This window comes from Nyctibius grandis, chromosome 3 (assembly GCF_013368605.1).
Source record: "Nyctibius grandis isolate bNycGra1 chromosome 3, bNycGra1.pri, whole genome shotgun sequence".
Taxonomy (NCBI): Eukaryota; Metazoa; Chordata; class Aves; order Nyctibiiformes; family Nyctibiidae; genus Nyctibius; species Nyctibius grandis.
Window position 1 is genome coordinate 106189774 of NC_090660.1, and position 21732 is coordinate 106211505.

Consider the following 21732-nt stretch of genomic DNA (forward strand, 5'->3'; position numbering starts at 1 on the left):
CTGTTTTATACACAATATAAGGAACATAAACCCAGGCACAGCTCCACTTCTTCTCATTTTTATCTTTTCAAAGTAAAGAGATAAAGGAAGTAACGGAGCCAGGACTGGGATGGCCGGCTCCAACTACAGATAAATCAGTGCTCTTGTTTAAAGGGTCCTGAGCTGCACCAAGACTTAAAAATGTTTGATAAACAGAAACTGGAGACTGAGAATGAGGCTTGACTGAACATGAATAGGGAAGAGAAGAATCTATAAGTGTTTTCCAGATATTCTGGACTGATACGTGTTGATGTTGCTTCACTGCTTCAGTGGAGCGGTACCAAGTTAAAGCACTGTGGCATCTGGACCCACCATTCAGTTTAAACTTGGAAAAAGGACGACTTGCTTTTCTTGTGACTGAAAAACATGTTTTCTCTGTGCTAAAGTGCAGCAGTTGTTTAACAGCTTACACTCTTTAGCAACTGTTGTCAAACAATAAAAAAATATTTCATCCAAATAAAATCAAAGAGGAGCTTTAGACAACGAAGTGAAGTAATTCACAGTGGAAACTGGCAAGGGTCCTGCAGCTAAGCGTTCTTTTATTGAAAAGTCTAAGGAACCTTTCTGGCTTGCTCGAGCCCTGTTTCATAATAGGGCTCACCCCAAAATGTAAGGAATTCTTGCTAAAATTAAACATATACTCACCAATTATTCTTTCTTTCCAATTATTTCCTAGGGGAAAAAAAATAAAGCATGCATTTTTGTATGTTCTGATTTAAACCACAGTTTGTTATAATCAATATATATGTAAGTCCTGGTTTGCCAAATTTAGTTAAGCTGTAGGACTACTTGTTTGAGCCAGTAACTTCTCACCTGTGATGAGCATAAAAGAGGTATTCTCTGGATACCAGTGACTGAAAAGCTCTCAGAGTGTGTTTGTTTTCCTCCTGTGAAGAACAGCTTTGGTTATGACTCAGGGCTAAACTATTCAGGCAGTCAGAAAGCAGTACTTTGGAGTATGTGTTTGCAACACGCTAGTCCTAACCTGGTGGCCTTGATTTTACTGGGACTAATGACATAGTAACAAAGTGTAACATACCATCCTTGAGTATCTGAGGTAGCGTGCTAAGACCCTTGGATGCTCAAAATCTGAGCCCATCATTGCTATATGGCTCTCCAAGTTGTGCCATCTTGTTTCTAACTTCCAATATACTCAATTCAAAGGCTCAGAGGTCTGCCAGATTGTGTTGTTGCTCTTGGGATACATTGAACTGAACCCTGACACAGTTTCTGAAACCTTGTTGAGCTTCACTTTCACCACAAAAAAAATCAGATAAGCCCAAATGTTTTTAGTCTTAGCAGCATATTAGATTTTACACACTCAGAAGAATTTTCTGCTGCGTAAAAAGTGAAAGCATGTTAATTCATAAATCCAGCATACGCACACAAGTTTTCAGCATGGAGGCCTTTGTATGAGCTTGCTCTATAGATATAATTCACACCTTTAACATACGTCTTTTTCTCCAGAAGGATTTATAAGCTACAGCTCTGTGCAAAACTTTGAAATACAGCAGTTTGAAACAGCAACATCAGCACCTTTATTCAACTGATCAGACTGATTTAATACTTCTTTCTAAGACATTTATCAGACTATAGTATAAGCCAAAGGCAAAGCTCTGTCCTGAACCTAATGGTGCATGGGTTAGTGGGGCCAAATCATATCAATTCTACAGACCCTGGAAGGTGGTGATGGGGCTAGCAGCATAGTTAGCTGGTTTTATTTTTTCCAGTCAAAAAAAAAAGGTTCTGTTTGGTGGCCTGGGAGTGGACTTCAGTTCAAAGCTTGAAAGCACACCTCTGTGTTCATAAGTTACTATCCTTTCTTTGTGCCTGCATCTTCATCTTATGGCATATTAGGTTTATATAATCATAGACTCATAGAATCGTTTTGGTTGGAATGGACCTTTAAGATCATCAAGTCCAACCATTAACCTTACACTACCAAGTCCACCAATAAACAATATCCCTAAGCACCACATCTACTTGTCTTTTAAATACCTCCAGGGATGGTGACTCCAACACTTCCCTGGGCAGCCTGTTCCAATGCTTGACAACCATTTCAGTGAAGAAGTTTTTCCTAATATCCAATCTAAACCTCCCCTGGTGCAACTTGAGGCCGTTTCCTCTCATCCTATCGCTTGTTACTTGGTAGAAGAGACTAACACCCTCCTTGCTACAACCTCCTTTCAGGTTCTTGTAGACAGCGATAAGGTCTCCCCTCAGCCTCCTTTTCTCCAGACTAAACAACCCCAGTTCCCTCAGCTGATCCTCATAAGACTTGTGCTCCAGACCCTTCACCAGCTTCATTGCCCTTCTGTGGACTCTCTCCAGCACCTCAATGTCTTTCTTGTAGTGAGGGGCCCAAAACTGAACACAGTATTCGAGGTGCAGCCTCACCAGTGTCGAGTACAGGGGGACGATCTCTTCCCTGGTCCTGCTGGCCACACTACTTGCTGTTGGCCTTCTTGGCCACCTGGGCACACTGCTGGCTCATATTCAGCCGGCCATTGATCAACACCCCCAGGTCCTTTTCCACCAGGCAGCTTTCCAGCCACTCTTCCCCAAGCCTGTAGCGTTGCTTGGGTTTTTTGTGCCCCAAGTGCAGGACCTGACACTTGGCCTTGTTGAACCTCATTCAGTTGGCCTTGGCCCATCGATCCAACCTGTCGAGGTCCCTCTGCAGAGCCTTCCTACCCTCCAGGAGATCAATACTCCCACCCAACTTGGTGTCGTCTGCGAACTTACTGAAGGCGCACTTGATCCCCTCATCCAGATCATTGATAAAGACATTGAACAGAACTGGCCCCAATACTCTGCCCTGGGGAACACCATTTATCTTCCTTTTCTGCTAACAAATAGGTGTTACAACATTTATTGCACATTATGAAAAGGCAGTTTTTCAAAATAAACAGAAAGTTTCTATGAATACAAATCAGTAACAGGAAAAGCCAAATCCTCAATCAGTAACTTCAGATAATGCCTTCTATCTTTTGATGTGAAAACAACAACTCTCTTTCTTCTTCTTAATATAAAATTTCTAAATTCCTCTACTCATCACATCACACTGAAGCCACTTACCAAAACTTAGGTGTTTTGAAAGATGTGTCAAGACTGAAGAAAGATGACACAGCAGCATCTTGGGATAAAAGAACTGTGAAATTTAAATACAAAATCCTGTAACTGATTGAAGGTTATATTCTGTTCCCATGTGCCCACATATTGCTCTTATTAGCATCAATAAGAGCCGTGGATATACATCCAAGGATTGATTTTGGTCCTCAGATGTGACGTAGTAAAACATTGTGTATTGAATATAAAGAAAGTCTGTACTTACAAACTAAAATTATCAGCAACAAAGTGGCAGACAATCCTCCCAGAAAATATCTGAGAACACAACAATACCCATAAAGGTTAGAAAAAACAAAGGGTGCATATTGGGTTAATAGAGGTGAAGCTTGGGGGGGAGGAGAAGAGAAGGTTCTTGCAGATGAACTCTTTGAACTCTGGTAGGTGAACTGCAATTTGAAACTTTAAATTACTTAAGCTATTGAGAATAATCTCCTAGAAATAAAGATCTCCACAATCCCAGACTGAGAAAAAACACCCATATTGCTGACTTAGAAAAGACATGGATCTCTTCTGAATCTTGTCAGCCTTTCAAAACCCCTGTCCAAGCACGCTTGACAAAATAGTTGTCATATCTGTCCACATATTTCTTATTTTTGTGCATACCTATATAGCTCAGATATTTACCTGCATTGACTATCATGTGAAAACATATTTTCACAGTAAGATATATCTAACTTTGAAAATATTAACCTTATTTTACGTTTTAGTCACCAGGTGAAATGAAATAAGCATTAGTATGAGAAGCAAGAAATAAAAGAAATAAAAATTACCTTGTACATATTGAAATGATTAAACACATTATCAGCGCAACCATCTGAGAAAGGACACTTTGCACTGGGCTGGATTCTAAAAGAAAAATCGGGAAAATAATTTTCATGAGTTTTCAGGAAAGTAAATTTATGACAGGAGGTGTCTGCAAAGACTACCTTCAGCCCGTGAGGCCAGACTCTTCAGTTCCTTTTTAAGAGAATTGCCAAGAGTGACTCAAAGCAGAAACCTAATTTTCATGCTCTGGGTGTCTCTCGGGAGTCTTTTTCCCCCACGACCATAGAGACACTGTGCCCTCCATACTCTCAGAAAACAAGCCTTTCTGAATAATTGCCTGTCTCAGTGTTTGTTCCCATGCCCTTTCCTCCATTTTCCTCTTCGCTCCACTTTTTTCTTTTCCCATTTATCACTGAAAATAGAAGAGGAAAAGATCTGAGCAGGGAGAAGTGAACAAATAAAAATTAATTTTAAGATTTTATTATTTTTATCAGTCATTTAAAATGTGTGTTTCAGAAAATAAATTCTATTCTGCAAGGGGCCACATCAACATTTTTAATGTATATTCAGTTCACTCTAAAATTGAGTTGTATCAGAATAAGAATGTAACATACTTGCATTGCTCAAAGTCTCTTCATTTGCATTTATCGTAAATGGCAAGCAGGATTGTGAAGCACAAAATGGTTTCCCAGGCTGAAGAAAATCCTCATCTTTGGTGAGGGAGGCTCCATTAGGTCCTGGAGTTTGCCTTTGTGGCACATGGCTATCGTATTCAGAAGAAAAGTCTGCATCACCTACAAAAAGTCTATATGTAACTGAGATGGCACAAAAAAAAAAAAAAGAGTTTTGAGGCTTTGTGTTAATGGATTTTATGGGGGGAAAAGTTAATTAATCACAGGGAGGTTTTCAAATTGTTAGGGATAGGGAATTGGCAGGTTTAATATATGCAGGAGAAAATACGCAGAGTAAAGACACAACTGCATAGAGAATAACACAATGAAGTTATTAAAACAGCCAGGTGAAAGCAGACAGAGCCAGTTATTAATGACACCAGCATTAACATCACTGGTGTTGACTTTGGATTCAAATTCAGTCTAAAAATGCCTTTTTGGCACAAAGGTCTTTGTGGACTCATACTCTATTTTAACATCAGTTGCTCAATTCACCACTTACAATTCTGTCATTAATGTATCCTTTACTTGCACATCTTGGCAGACAACCTCTGCAAAACCTATAGAAAAGGATACCTGAGTCCCACTACCTATGGACTGTACTGTTGTAGCTCGATTACTTGGTACCTGGTCAGGGCTTACCAATATCACTCTGACTGGCTTCTAGTTTGCTGCATGCATCAGGCCAAGGATCATCTAGACAGGAGGAATCCCTATTCCTGAGAACGGTGCTGCTGAGCCATGAATTGGAGGCATCAAGATTGAACAATCTGGCAAGAGAGCGACGGATTTTCTTCTTTCGCCTGAATATACTAGAAGGAAAAGACACATTGTCAAGGAATAGAGTTGATTATTCTTGTTGAGCAGGGACAGAGCTCTCAAGTTTGCAGGACTGACATGAAAGAACCAGGCTCTGGGTGCTGTTCCTAGCTCTGTTCTTGACCCTGGGTACGTTACCAGGAATGACTGCTGCACACTGCAATAACATCAGGGAACGTATTAGCAGCACGGCAGTATATCTTGCTATTGTGACACTGGATATTGTGGTACCAGATGATATTACAGTTACTGGTCTCTGATATTGCTCTGAGTGGTCTCATGCTACCCATGAGTTTCACCCTAACATATCCCATTTGGTACAGCCTGAATCCACTGTACTTCAACTTTTTTGAACTACATTTTATATACCTTCCTAAACTGATATTCTTCTGAGATCAAGAGAGATTTTTCCCTGAGTAAGAATTCCAGGACCAGACATTTTTATTTTTATATATATATATATATGAGTAATACATATATTTTTTTTCTTTTTCCTTATCATAGTGATATCCCATTGGCAAAATGAGCTGTGCCTCTCCTTTTTCTTTATTGCACACAACTCCAATTACAGCAACAACTGTGTACTGAAGAGTTTTTGGATAGTAAGATTAGACATGACTGAAAATCAAGTTATTTCAGTCACTGCACTCTCTAAACTAAATCAATTGAGATGTTCCCATTAAGAAGCAATGCTGATCTTATACCAAGCAAAATGTAGACAGCCACACAGATACCTCCAGATAGGTCAGATATGTGGAGGCAATTACCAACATTGAGTAAAATCTGCATATAGTTCACTTACCGAACTAAATTCTCTTTATATGTAACACTTGTCTGGGATGGTATCAGTGTTATGTTGCCCTCTTCATCAGACAGGAAACTGTCTTCTGTCAAAATGTAATAACCATTAGAAAGCAGTCGAGGGCTGTGGCGACATGTGGAAAGGGAGCCTGTCGGAGGATTTGTGGAGGAACACTCATAGGCAGGATCATCATCCAAAAAGGCACAAGCATAACTGAAAAGGAGAAATGAAACCCTCTATTAGTGAGTGTCTAGACAGAGCAAACCCATGACAATGAATTTACATTACCAGCTGATGGGGGCTGGTAATGACATAGATTTAAAATATGTGAGTATAATGATATTACTTCTGGACTGAGAGGGTTTCAGCCAGCAAGAGTGTTCCTCCATCACACTTTCCAGAGCTTCAGATTACAGGAGGGCTTCATGCCAGGTGGAGAATTTCGGAAACGCATGGAGCCAGCTTGAATTGAGAAGTGCATGGTGCATTTCTGTGGCCGTGCTCTTGGCCAAGGAGTTCTGCCAGATCTACACAGACCTGGAGCCATCAGAGGTATTCCAGTATTTTGTTTCTCTGAATTGCTCTGCATGGCACAAGCCTGAATGCCTCTGAACCAGGCAAGCTTTATTCGCTTTTTATAACCTAGACATATTTAATGAAGATTTAAGGATATATGACTTTCAATTCTCACAAATCCTAGAATACCATGCAGCTAGAATAACATGGTAATGTCTACACATGGTGATAACTTCATTCAGCACTGAAATACAATTGACATTGAGATTAAATATAGCACACAAAAGTATACTATGTGGTATTTAAAATGGAAGTGAGTAGTGAAAGAATCGAAACGCTGTAGAGATTTTACTTAGCTCAAGTAAAATTGGATTTTTGGTGAGTCCTTTCTCCTCAACACCTTTGAGTTCCAAGTGGCCATACAGTGACACCCATGGAAAGAAAGGAAGACGCTGGATTGATTCAGTGGCTGACAAGGGTTTCAGTAACAGGTTTAACTATCCCACATGACATGTTGTAGAGAGATACTGTAAGTTCAGTGGAGGGGAAAGCAGGTGGAACAGAGATACTCTAAAACCTTGTAATTGCAAAGCCAGTGCTTCCAGCCTCCACAGAGGTACTTCTGAACTTCCATTTAAAGCAGTATTTAAATTAATAGATTTTACATAATCTCCAACAAAATAAAAATAAAATTAAACAAGTATCATTTTCCTCTACCTTGGAAAAATACGTTGTGAGAAGCTGCGTCTATGTTCTCCACCAAATGCTGTTGAACCTGCAGAGGCAAAGGCCAAATAAGGAGGAGTCCTTTTCACATCCACTGACAGCTCAAACAGTTGACAGGTCTTCACTGACATGTAACTTGTGCATAGCAAAAAGATCATAAAAGAAGCTAAAAAAGAAAAGCAAATTAAGGGAGAGACTAAAGGAGATAAAACAGATGAAAGAATGGGGGAAAGGCACAGTGTTTACAGGAAACTCATCTCAACCAGGACAACACAGAATCAGAGCCAAGCATAATCAGATACTTGTACTCTGCACAGCTTACAACCTTGAGAGAAGTAATTATGGACACAAATGCAACAGCTTCAGTAACTTTAGTGGTGTGTTCCCAGAAATCTGCTTCATGCCAAAAATAATACATGTACTGGCAATAGACAGAGTAGAATGGAAGGGCCACCATTACCCTTACAATATATTTTTCAGATGAAAATTGCAGACATACATAGCACAACAGGCATAGGATTGGTGACAGTGACAAAGATTTGACAATAATATTGTGACAGGAGACTGAGGAAATAGGATTTGTCTGGATTACCATGGCTCAAGTCTGCGAAGTGCTGCCAGATGTTCAGCATCAGACAGAATCAATCTTATGAAATACGGGCAATGGCTATTCATAGGGAGAATTTATATGTTATTACATGGAAAGATAAAAGATATGATCTTTCCCTATATTACCTTGCCTCTTCTGTAATGCTTACAACACTGTGAGAAAATGCCTACGCCATTCACCTACGAGAGGAGACAGGTCTAAGAGAATTTTTTTTTATGTTTAATTATGAGCTGAGGCAAAGAAAATACATGGAGATCAGTGCTTCCACTTTGGTAATCTTGTTTATCCTCATTTGAAGCTCAGCTGTCAGTCACAGCCTGGAGGTGAAGGCTGACTGAGCCTTGGGACCAGGCCAGGTCACCAAAGAAGGGAAGTGAAACCTTCCAGGGTATTTTTTACAAATTAGTCCTATTACCTTACTCCCATACACACTGTTTCTCCTACACTTTGGAAAAAAAAATAATTCACTTTACCATGAGAAAATTATGCTCTAACCCTTGCAAAAACAACCTGAGGAGGAGAAAACTGGACGAAACTTGGTGGAGGTACAAAGTGATCAAGCAGCATTGGTCAGAATGTCACACAGTAAGTTGTACAAAATGTGAGAGCAGGGGTGTATTTCATAGACTGACATGCTGTAGACATATTTTTTTAATATACAATTAGCTCCTGAAATAATTTCTCTTATTTTAAGCAAAACCATGATTTTTAATTGTGCAAAAATATTATATTGAAAACCAAGAAATTAATCCAAACTCTAAAAGAAAATATAGGAAGAACTCGACTGGTGGTTTGTAGATCTGGATATAAACTAAAACCTGCAAAATCCCAAATCTTATCAGTCAGACAAGGTCCCTTCCACAACAGATGTATCAAAAGCTCAGACAAATGTGCACAAATTTACTTGCTCCTGGTGTCGATGTAACATGTGATATTCCATACATCTTGAAAAGGATTGTTTCATACACCTTGGGATAACAGGCAATATAGATTATCTGTAAAAGAGTTTTAAAAGAAACAGAAGTATGTTTTATTTTGTCTTGCTTGAAAATCACAATGTGTAAGATATTATTATCATTATATATCGTATTTTTAGTTATAATATATTCTTGCTTAGACAAAAGTGATTGATTCTAGGGCAAATTTGTTTGAGAAGGGATGCAGACGTATACCTCAGCATCAATGACACCTACTACAGCTGTAACAATCTGAGAGTGAAACTTTACAACAACTGAAACCCTTAACACAGTTGTATTGCATGTGATTTTCTCAGTTATGATAATACAAAGTAGGAAACACTAAAAAAAGAAAAACTTTTAAGAATAGTAGCTTACATACGGGTAGTACTCTCATTAGAAAGTCTTGACACATACTGATCAAAGTGGCAGAACAAACCACAGTCCTTCCGTTACTGATTTGAATTGTCTCATAAATTTGCAAGGTATGTCTCTGCAGGACGCATGTTTATCTGCTGCCCTCCGCAGGGTAAAATTTAAGGTTAAATAGAGTATATACATCTATTTATAACAGAAAGTGAGAGATATACATAGGCAAATATATTACTGGGGAGGTGATGACTTTCCTATTTTGAAGAACAGTTAATAAGCAGTTGTAATTTGCTTTCAAACTATTTTAAGTAATGATAATATCAAGCTTCTGTAAACAGTCACAGAACAGGCAGTCCAATGGATTTTTTTGCTACCCTTGATCATGAAAATTTGTGTCTCATGCATTAATTAAGAGGGTTCCTGAAAATCATAATTCAATCAAGGCTGGAGAAAGCATGGAAACATCATGTTGTAGACAATGCTGCACAGTGTTCTGCTTTCATTTAATATTCAGTCCTATTTCTGGGCTATTAATAGCATGAGAAGCTATAGTAACAACATAAGCAAGCCAAAACAAAGCATCTCAGCCACCATGGTACAATGAAGCAGTAGTATTATATCTGTAACACACAAAATGAGGATCAATACAGAACCTGTAAACTATGACATGAGGAAAGGCCGACAGTTTTAAGAAATCTCACTACAAATGAATCTGAGGCGAATGCAGTAACATTTTATGTCAAGAATTCAAATAAAAGTTTAAGGCAACGACCTCTCTTGAATTTCAAAACACCCAAAAGCCCATGTTGTAATATATATAAAAAAAGCCAGTCCAAACCAGTCAGTTTTAACCACCTTTCCCTCCAAAAATCAAATTAAACTTTAATCCAATGATGCCTTCAATTGGTAGGCAGCAATCTCCTGTCCATGTTTACATTCGAAATATTTACATTAGTATGTACCAAAATATAGTGCTGACTATTAAAATAGCTGAAGCCCAGGCAACCAGTTTTATTCTATTGTACCTACCAAACGCAAGTGTCTACAGTGACAGTTTTATTTGTTCACACTTATCAGTCCTTGTTGAAGAGCAGCCTAGTCTTTTCTCCCTGCAGGTAATGATAACAACATTCACAAAAGTACAAAACTGCCTGAAGAGCAGTACAGAAATGAATACAAAGCTTCGTTATTCCTCAGCTGACAAATATATTGAGATAAATATGTGTAAAATCTTCCAAACCTGGAAAATCCATTTCATTATTAGCACGTATATGCAAAAAAGTTTCTCATCATCAACACGAGAGCCTCTGAGACGTGAAGTGGAGGGTGCTCCTTCTGCAGCTTCCTGGAAGAGATCAGCCCTGCGTTTTCAGAAAGGCAGGTCTACCAAGTCCCCTGTTTCCTTTTGAAAAGAGCCCGTGCAATCAGCGGCACGGAGGCAGGGTGAGGTCATGCTTCCTGTGAAGTAGCCTCACATCAGAAGCATTCATTTTGAAGAGCGAACTGAAGATTAAGATTAGCCCAGTGAATGCTCTTGCAGGCTGTTGCAAAAGAGGAGGTACACTACAAATAATGTTTTGCTCCAATGATGACCTGGAGAGCAAAGACAGAACATTTTCTCATAAAGAAAAGTGACACAGATTTTTGTTTCAGCTTTACTTATCTACCTCAGAAAACTTTAAAGTCGTATATCCAAATCACTCGATTTGTTGAAACACTTGTGAGCCTGCTGGCTTTGATGTAGGAAGATGATACAGCTACAAAAAAAAAGCCGGGTATAATAACAAGACATTTTGCAAAAGCACTATTATACAGAAGATGCATTTAGTGAGAGTTCAGAGTTGTTTAAGTTTCACAGTCAAAAACATTATCGCCAATATATACCATGCAATGTTAAGATAAATTCCTTAGAAAGGAGAAAGGAATAAAGCCATTTGTAAACATATTGTTCCACTCTATATGTTTCATACTATGTAAGGTATCAATTCATCATACCTTAAAGTATACAAAAATAAAGCCAAATCTACGTAAGAGAAATGGAGCCTGAGTAAGATGTTCTAGCAATCAAAATGATTTGGCTGTAGAACTATTTCACACAGAAGTAATATAAATCAGCTGCTTGACACTAAAGTATTATTCAACCTTGGGGAGCAAAGCTTCATCTCTGGACAAATATATAAAATATGCTAGTAGGTATCTCTCCTGATGCCTGTAAGTATCACTGACAAAAAGAAAGCATAAATCTAGTAAAATATGATTGATTTGATTTAATGATAGGGATTTTTTTTTTCCCTGGAGAAGGAAAAATACTTCCACTGATAACAAAGAAATGTAAAATTCTCACCTCACAGAAAAGGAAACAAAAATAGGAATTAGGCAATTAGGATGTTACAAAAGACCTTCTGTTTGGGAGCTAAACTAAAATTAACATTTTAAGGTCCTTTTGCTCAAACGTGAAAACACAGGGCCATGTTTGTTCTTCACAGCACTTCTTTTAATTTAGTGGAGTTATGCCAATGAGGAAATTTAGTCCAACACTGTTTCCGTGGATGCAGGGGCTTCATCACAGCAGGATTTCCCTGGCCACCCTGTCTCTCTACAGGCAACAGACATAAATTCCCAATGGTCTTTAAAACTAGGTCACCTACTGAAGAATCTCTATACATACATTAATTTACTTCTCGGGAGTATTTTTGGCTTCTTTTCATATTCTTCTCAACAGGAATCAGTTAATTTTGAGCTTGGGCTTCTTTTTTGAAGGACATTGGTGTTTCATGTTCGTCTATACAGTTAAAATATATTGTGTCTATATCATATTTAGACTTAAAGGTGGTTTTCTTTTTTAATCACTGTCATTCTGAAACTCACCGTTCCACAAGCTTTTCATGCATAAACTTTGTGCATTAGCGAACAGTTTATAGGTAGGTGCTTGCCTATAGTTTATATACACACATAAAGGTTTATATACAACTTTTTTTGTTACCTCTTCCTCCTCAAACTGCCCACCACACCTCAAGCCCCATCTCAACCATCAAATTTCAAGTAGCTTTATGCCTGTTGCATACATTACAAGTTCAACCCACAAGAGGAAGGAAATGAGAAATTACAATACTAAATATCACATATCTTTCTAATCTTCTCCCAGGCTTACTCTACTTTCGACAACACTACAGATAAAGGAGGAAGCATCTTGCCGGTGGAAAACATATTGTGCTGGGTCTGGCAGTCCAAGAGATGTGAGGCTGGGGAGGCTCCATGTCCCAGGTCCCACCAGCTTCAAGTCTGGGCATGTATACTTCGTTGGCACATGCACACAAGACACATGTATGCACCATATATATACATGCATACACAGCTGGCAGCACAGATAACAAAGACAGACTAAAGAGCACTCACACAGGCAGCACTAATGGCCTCATCCTTCTCCCCTCTCTGGCTGAACAAGATGGAGGTCCACTAGTGAGAATATACAGATACACATCTGTATAAGCTGGTTCCCTTCAGCAGCTGGGCTCAGACACACAGTCTGCCCCTTAGCTGCCCCTAGATCCCAGTCTCCCCAGTTGCTTTCACTTGGACATGTGAGCCCCCAGAGCCACAGCCCCAGTCCAGTTGCTGGTACAGACCGTCACACACACACACACACAGAGCTGGTCAGGATTGCCCTGGTCCTCAGCAGCCCACTCCCTGTGGCTTCGCCCTTAGAGACACCCCTGGCCATAATGTGTCCCATGTCCCCAGGCAGCAACGTGTTTCAGTCCCAAAGGTGCTCTGGTGTTCACTCATCTGAGTGGGTTTCATCTCTGACACTGCGGCTGAGGTTCCTCTGGGACAGCCCTGGGAGGGGTCCAGACAGAGTGTCCCTTGCCCTAAGTCCTGAATTTGGGTTCCCAGCCACCTTTGTGCCCCTGCGCCCCTCTGGGCTGGTGCACATGGGCCTTTGATGGGCTGATGGCTCTTGGGATGGGCCTGGGAGCAGCTGGGGCAAGGTGTTATTTGGGGTTCCCCTCCTGCCCTTGTCTCTCTGTGCTCCTTTGTGGGTGTGCAGATGAGCTTTTAGCACATATTACACCATAAGTCTGCCATCTCAGCAACTCACCACAACCCAATGCAGTGCACTATTATGCTAGACACACAATTTTCAGAAAGGATATTTTGCCCAGTAGAGTGAATTGAGTGGCCATGGTGGAGGGAGTGGACTGCTTATTGATTGAATGCAATTGAGAGTAGTTAGCTAGCTTCAGTGACCACCAAATCAGGCCATTTGTCCCGTATCACAGCTCTTTGCCAGTGCTGTTTGTATAGTACCCAACAAGTAAAAAATATTCTGAGATATCTGAAAATTAATTGAAACATTAAAAAAACTAGCAGGGGAAGGGCTCGTTATGAGAAGCTCAGAGCAGCCACACTGGGTCAAACTGAAGGTCTACAAAGCTCTCCCTGTCTGCAGTCTGGCTGCAGGGAAAGTTAAGACATTTTAATTCACCTTTGTGAACAATAACATTTTAAGCTAAGTGCATTCCTTTATGCAACAGAACCACTTAGCAAAGTTTGAGGTACCCTGGTAAATAAAAAAAAATTCTTACAAATCCAGACATTTTATTTCAATTTTAAGAGCAGGTTGATCCCGCATTTCATTGCGGTTTACAGAACTGACACATCATATACATTTTAATAATCTTATCCAGTCAGCTGTATGAATAAAGATTAATTTGCTTTAAAAGAGGAACAAATTCATTTGTAGTGTTATCAGATGGAAATCCCACTCCACCTTATCAGAGACTCTCAGTTTCAGGCTTGATTTTTTTCCCCCCTAAATTTATTATTTTATCTTAATTGCTCCTGCAATACAGGCAACAAAGGGTATTTCTGTTTTACATGGTGGAGTACAATGCATAGACCTGTAAAATTTAGAATTAGCTCTGAGCTGGCTGATACATCCACATTGTTTGGATCTCAACAAGAGCTTACCTGCAGTAATGCTATGTCAGCTACCTCTGTATTACACTGCACACAGAACCCAGATAGACAAAAACTGTTTAGAAAGGATCTAAATCAAGCAAACCTGCAATGCACAATGATACTTCTCTGTGCAAAGCCATGACTGGTCTGTATTGCATCTCCTTGCGCTTTGATTGTATGGCATCAGAAGGAAATCTGGTTGGTATGTAACTTGATGCAGACGTGGGTATATGTTGGAGAGAAATTTTGTACAATGACACATCAGTGTGGAAAAGCATACATGGGGGAAAGCAGTGCTTCCATTAGAATCCGCAACTCCCCCACCTTGCATCCAAAAAGTACTGCTTCTTTAAAAACTATTTTATCAGAGAAAGAAAACAAAAGGAAGAGGCTAATACTCAAATCAATCAGTCAAGGCAGAATTTAGTCGAGGTCCCTAATAGAAATGGTGGGTCCTCATTAGAGTTCTTTGTAAACTTCCTCACAAGAAGATCTGACTGTTACTGAACAAGAAGGTAGGAATGCTAAGAAAAGCAAAAAACTACTTCTATGCTAAAAGTGGCTGACAATTTTATTAAGGATTACAGAACTTCATGAATTATCACTCTACACTGTCTGCAGTGACTAGAAGCAGCCAGGACAGAGCCAGCTGTTGGCCAATTGTCCTTAGCAGCATCTTATTGCACAGAACAGAAACATTAATGCACCTATCACTGGTTTGAATGGAGAATGAGTGGGAATGGGGCTTGGGGTCGCAGGGGAAGCACTGCAGGTCATCAAGCTTCCAGCACAAATCTACATGCAGCATCTCAGGACACCGAGACTGAGAGGGAAAGGACAGGGACTACCCCAGGTAGGACAGTATAGGGAGATTGATCACTCTCAGCTCTAAAGGGTACAAAAGGGCGCATCCAAACTCAGCACAATGTGGCCAGCCAAGGAAGACCCCATGAGATGTGGTGAAGGCTTGATTGCCCACATTCCTTGTCTTCTGTGTCACCACAGGTAATGCTGGACAGACCACGGGCATAGCAACATCTTGATGCCTGAAAGTTGAACAGGCCACCTAGATACACACAGCTTCAGGGTGCCACCTAGGTGCCCTATCCAGACAGATAAAATCTGAATCTTTGGTTGGGAGTTTCCTTGCTACATTCTGAGCCCCGAAATGGAAATTAATGTTCCTCTAGAGGTACTGATGTACTGCTGACAAGTGTACCTGAGACCCTGGATGGCTTCTGTGACAGTCCTGATGTGATCTGCATGGACCAATGGTGGAGGATCTTGTACGGATGCGCAGTGAAGGCTTTTGGCCGACACATAATTCTGAAGGATCATAGTACTCTTTATATATACTGAAAATGTATAGTTGAGAAGGTGTGGGGGTTCCTGAGACAATGGTGCTGGCAAAATACTGATGATACCGATGCCATGGTCATTTCTACACTATATCATACTGATGAATGCATAAATGAAGACAAACAACAATTGACAGTGATACTCTAATAATGTTATTTAAAATGCCTGACTTCCATGCTGTTTTACACAGCACCCTTATCAATCATCTCTGTATTTGTAAGTGAACAACCACTGTAGTCTGTCAGTGACTGAGTTCCTTTCTACCTGTATGACAGTATTTAAGCAAAGTCTACATTTGTGAAGCTTATACTGAGAGTCCGCAGGCCTTTCTGGAGCTGTTTGCAATTTTTCCAGCGATGCCTGTGCCATACTTACTTGTTGCATTTCCAGCTGGATTCAGACTGATGTCCTGGACTAATTCAACTGCTACGGAGAGGAAAAGGCACAGACAGCCTTAGTATCCAGTGGAGGATCACGATACACTAGAGGCAGAGTGGTTTTATAGCTTGGATGCTGTATTGGGTTTGCATCGCAAGGTTTTGATAGTGGGGGGGCTGAGAAGCTGTTAGAAGCTTCCCCTGTGTCCAATGGAGCCAATGTCAGCCGGCTCCAAGACGGACCCGCTGCTGGCCAAGGCCGAGCCCACCAGCAATGGTGGTAGCGCCTCTGTGATAACATAGTTAAGAAGGGGAGAAAAAAACCCCAAAAACCTGTGCAACATCAGCATCAGTCAGAAGTGAGAGGAGTGAGAATGTGTGAAACAACTCTGCAGACACCAAGGTCAGTGAAGAAGGAGGGAGAGGAGGTGCTCCAGGCACCAGAGCAGACATTCCGCTGCAGCCCCTGGTGAAGACCATGGTGAGGCAGGCTGTACCCTGCAGCCCATGGAGGTCCACAGTGGAGCAGATCTCCACCTGCAGTCTGTGGAGGACCCCACGCTGGAGCAGGTGGATGCCCGAAGAAGGCTGTGATCCCGTGGGAAGCCTGCACTGGAGCAGGCTCCTGGAAGGATCTGTGGCCCCTGGAGAGAGGAGCCCATGCTGGAGCAGGTTTGATGGCAGGACTTGTGACCCCGTGAGGGACCCACGCTGGAGCAGTTCATGAAGAACTGCAGCCCATGGGAAGGACTCAGGTTGGAGAAATTCATGGATGACTGTGTCCCATGGGAGGGACCCCACGCTGGAGCAGGGAAAGAGTGTGAGGAGTCCTCCCCCTGAGGAGGAAGGAGCAGCAGAGGCAACGTGTGATGAACTGAACCGTAACCCCCCATTCCCTGTCCCCCTGCACTGCTCAGGGAGGAGGAGGTAGAGAATTTGGGAGTGAAGCTGAGCCTGGGAAGAAGGGAGGGGTGGGGGGAAAGTGTTTTTAAGATTTGTTTTTTATTTTCTCATTACCCTACTCTGATTTTAATTGGCAATAAATTAAACTAATTTCCCTAAGCCAAGTCTGTTTTGTCCATGACAGTAATTGCTGAGTGATCTCTCCCTGTCCTTATCTCGACCCACAAGCCTTTCATTATATTTTCTCTCCCCTGTCCAGCTGAGGAGGGGAGTGATAGTGCAGCTTTGGTGGGCACCTGGCATCCAGCCAGGGTCAGCCCAGCACAGATGCTACCCAGCATTGCATGAAGATCAAGGATTTGAATGCAGCTTACAAGGCAATTGAGAGACCAGAACTCTGACAGCCTTCCAGGAACCTGTCCATGCGATGCCAGCACGGACCCAACGGGCAAGTATCAAGAAACAAGTGACTTCTCCCATAAACAAATGTTTTGCAAGCATTTTACTGGCAGGATTGGACACTCAGGGCTAATCTCTTAATTGACAACTATCCTTCAGTCCCCGAGGACATCTTAGTTTGCACAGGACCACAAAGGAAAATCTCACATTAGTTTTACACAGTGATTGGTATTGCCTGCTGGCAAATGTGATGTATTTTTTTTTCATTCTCACTGCTGGGGTCCACCAGGTTGGACAGATGTAAGCTTTGGAGTTCTGTTTTCCTTCAGTCCAAGTTGCAGATTCTCTCTCCACATTCATATTGGCAATCTGACTATAAAGCTGTCCTTGCTAGTCTGCATATTTTGCAGTGATTTGCCTGTTAGTCTCTCCTTTCCTCTTACAGTACTCCCCAATATCCTTGTGGCTGAGATAAACATCCTACTGCTGAGTGCTCAAACGGTGACTCCAAGACAGTCGTCGTTTTGGCAGGACATTCCTTCTGTCCCTTTCCCACCCTGAGGTCAGCTCTCAAAAATGGCAGACCATGAAAAACTTACCACTGGCATATGTTTGCAAGTCAAGTGCTCTGTTGATCCACCATAAAGTATGTGCTGAATTTCAGTCTCACAGGGAAATAATCCAGGAAATCGGTGTAAAATCAGAGTAGGTATTAGCACATTTTCTGTTCAGTTCTGTTCCCATCAAGGCTTTAAAAAAAGTCAGTAAAATATTTACTGATGTGTTCCAACCTACACATACCCCTCCAAAAACCAAAACACAATCCAAGGCACGTGGCTGCAAAAAGTAAGCAACACATTGCACAGCACTGTTTCCGAGGCAAAAGCACGATTAAATCTCAAGAGATCTAACAGTCGTTGCAAAACAATATTCATAGTACAGCACATGTTGAGTATGCCCCCGAGAAATATCAAATGGATGCACAGAAAGTGGTTTAACTGCGCTGTAACGTGGCACAGCAAAGCTGCCTCCACCCAGAATGGGTGGCTGCTCCCTTCTAGCCACGCAGAGCATCAGGAGGTACCACATTCATGAGCTGTAACTTCTCTCCATCAACAGTCAGTGTTTGCTCTTTCTTCTCTTCCTTTGTGTGGATTTGAGATACTTTCACTAATGTTGGAACTACCTGTATAAATGCAGATATCATTATCTATCTGGCCTTAGCAGGTTTCACTCCTTAGCATCCTTATCTTCCCATACTTCACCCTTACAATATTTCTAGTAGGGAACCTTACTTGTGGTTTATAGCTTCATGTAATCTCTCCAGCATGCAGTGAAATACAGCGCTGTAGTTGCAATACCTGTCCGCACACAGCCAGCTCTCCGAGAGAAACCATTTATTGAGTTAAAGGCATTCTGCAAAGAACCAGAGAGCAACGGAGTAAAAAATGTCCAGCTTCAGTGTCTTTCAAAACTGGGAAAGACTGGGTTTGGTGTTTCAAACCCATGGGGAGGGTTACTGTTTTGTTTGGTGTCCATGGCAATGGCTGTCAGCTATTTTCTTTTCCCACAGAAGGCCACATGCTCCAAAACTCAGAAACCTCAGGGTATTTTCCAGTATTTGGAAAATTTAGGGCTTTAAAAGGAAAAGAGAAGTGTTTGGTGAGATAGTGTAAATCTTCACAAAAGGAGGGAGGAATTTCTGTAGGGGAGGGGGTTTCTGGGATGAAAGAAAAAGAAGGGCAGGGAAACTGAAGAGAAGGACACAATAACTGATGCCAGACAGGGTGTCAAAAGGGACAACAGAAGTGGCAGGAAAAGGACAGACAGTGACAGAGCAGAGCCAGGCTGTGACCAAGCTGCCTACGCAGATGGACAGAGTGGGACAGAGGTGCTGCTGCATGTTTGCTAGGCTGAGGCCATGTAGGCACCATTGAAATACAAGCACCAGCAGTCACTTTAAATATGTCTTCCTACTATAAAAAGGGTAAAAACAAAGATGAAGTTTTATTCTGTTGACTGTCACCTCGTGATTGCAATATCTGACATTTAAAGTAGTTCTTGGACTAATCCAATCGCCCACAAGAAAAAATAAATGGCGAAATAAACAAGCTGATGTCTGGGTCTCTCACAATAATATCTTTTTTTCCCAGGTGCTTGATCATTCTCCCAGATCTTTCCTGAACCCTTCCCGTTTTTGGACGGCTTTTGTGAACAGTAAGTTATTTTAATAACAACATACTGTGCCAAGTGCAGAGATAATGTCACCTCTCTACTCCTACTCAGTATTTCCATGTGCATGTGCTTTGCAAAGGCTGCATGGGTCTTTTCAGCATCAACAGCACACCGTGAGCTCATGCTCAGCTGATTATGAAATCTTCTCTTCCCCCTCCAAGTCTTTATGAGTCACTGACTGGCAAGATAAAATCCCCTGTCCAGTTTGGTTTCCACTTTATGGTCTGTATAATATTCGCAATGCTAAAGACATGCTTCGTGACAATATTAAACACCAAATTTTGTGAGGAGTAGAAGTAATGAAATCTCCTTTCCTGCACCTCCTTACCTTGTGATGTTCTGGTGTTTGAAGGAGAGTAAGCATCGAGCCTTTCTATCATGGAGAGGTCACGGCAGTCACTCTTCCCTGCCCAGTTGAGCATTTTAATGAAATAGGTTGGGATAATGTGATGAGATGAGACCTCTGTCCCTCTGTCAAGCTTGAAGTAAGGCAGAAGTTTCAGAAATAAATGGAGAAAGAGAAAAGGGAAGGTAGACATGCAGTGCAGCCATGTAAGCCCTGTTTTCCTAGGAGATGAGACTAAATATCAGAGATGATTTTGTGTTAAGAGAGTAAAAAAAGTTCTTGGCCAAAGTTGTTCTTCACTAGCTTTATGGTGGAACACAGTAGCTGAAATGGGGTCCTGGGCCATGAGCAGGGTGGGGAAGGCACTGGGGTAGGCAGGTCAGGGCTTGTAAGGGCTGTGGGTACCCCCAGGGTCACAGCAGGGCAGGGGTGGGTATACCTGAAATGGCAGCAAAGAAATGGGGACACTGGCTGAGGCTCCCTGATATCCTATCTGTTCTAAAAATAGTGCAATGAAATGCTGCCCCATACTGCTGGACCACAAGTGGACTTCTGCTGTCCTGAAGGCAGTGTGGTAGGAGTCACACATAGCACCCTGTGTTGGGGTGTCCCTTCCTGTGAGTCCTTAATTTGGGTTCCCACCTGCCATTGTGCCCCTGTGCTCCTCCGGGCTTGAGCAAGGCTGATGGCTCCTGGGATGGGTCTGGGAGCTGCTGAGGCAGGCTATTATTTGGGCTCCCCCTCCTGCTGTTGTCTCTCTGTGCTCCTTTGTGAGTGTGCAGATGAGCTTTTAGCCCATATTACCAAACACCTGGGGCTTGCTGTCCTTCTGCAGCCTGCGGTCAGCTCTGCCCTCCTCTCCCGACAGCCTCAGCAGTGAGGTGACGCTCAAGGTGCCACACGCTGCTCTGAGCCCTTCTCACACCACAGCATAACCCAGACAGCCTCTGGCAGTCAACAGAGCACGACTCAACCACCCACAGGTACCCAGCCCCATCTTACCTTTCCCCCATCTCGCTCTCCTTGGACACAAGCACCTTCACTTTTCTAACAGCATCCTGACACTGCACATTCATTGCCACTCGGAGAGGTCTCATTGCCAACGCAATAACCCTCACCATCCTGGAACAAACACTCTAAACAAAAGCCTGCATCAAAACCACACTCAGGGAAGTAAGAGCTGGAGAATTCAAATGAATGCAATGGCAACTTTTTTAGTAAAGAGAGAAAACCTTTTTGTTTCCCTCCCTTTTTTTTTTGTTTCTTTTTTTTGGGGTTCTTTTTGCTTTTTCTTCAACCATTCTTCCTCCTTCAGTCTCTGCTGCTTGCTACCACCATCCAGAAAATGGGAACAGGTTAAAATCAAAGGAGGACTAAAAAATCTCATAGCAAATAAATACTCTAAAATATCCCATTGCACAGTCTCTCTATAAAGACTCTTCAAGCGGGAGGCAGCCTCGCAGGGACTAACCAAAGTGGATGGGTTCACCTCGGACAGCAGCCAAACACCACACAGCCACTCGCTCACTCCTCCTGCAGTGGGGTGAGGGTGAGAATAGGAAGAACAAAAGTGAGAATGTTTGTAGATCCAGAGAAGGATAATTTAATAAATTAAGGAAAGCCAAAAAAAAAAAATTCCCCAACCAAAATCAGACTCATCCAAAAAACCCAAGCAATTGAAAGGCAGTCCCTCACCACCTCCTGCCAGCAGACCCATGCCCAACCAATCTCCTGGCAGTCTTCGAA

At 41.8% G+C, this 21732-nt stretch overlaps 1 protein-coding gene across 1 annotated transcript; it reads right to left on the minus strand.

Moving 5' to 3' along the window:
• Positions 1 to 3113: 3113 nt before the first annotated feature.
• TMEM71 (transmembrane protein 71) lies at positions 3114 to 21107 on the minus strand. The gene is made up of 8 exons (XM_068397221.1): positions 20989 to 21107; positions 7459 to 7602; positions 6226 to 6438; positions 5247 to 5416; positions 4548 to 4727; positions 3939 to 4014; positions 3374 to 3423; positions 3114 to 3190 (listed from the first exon to the last, which is right to left on the minus strand). The coding sequence occupies exons 1-8, from the start codon at positions 21105 to 21107 to the stop codon at positions 3114 to 3116; spliced, it is 1029 nt and encodes a 342-aa protein (XP_068253322.1).
• Positions 21108 to 21732: the final 625 nt, after the last annotated feature.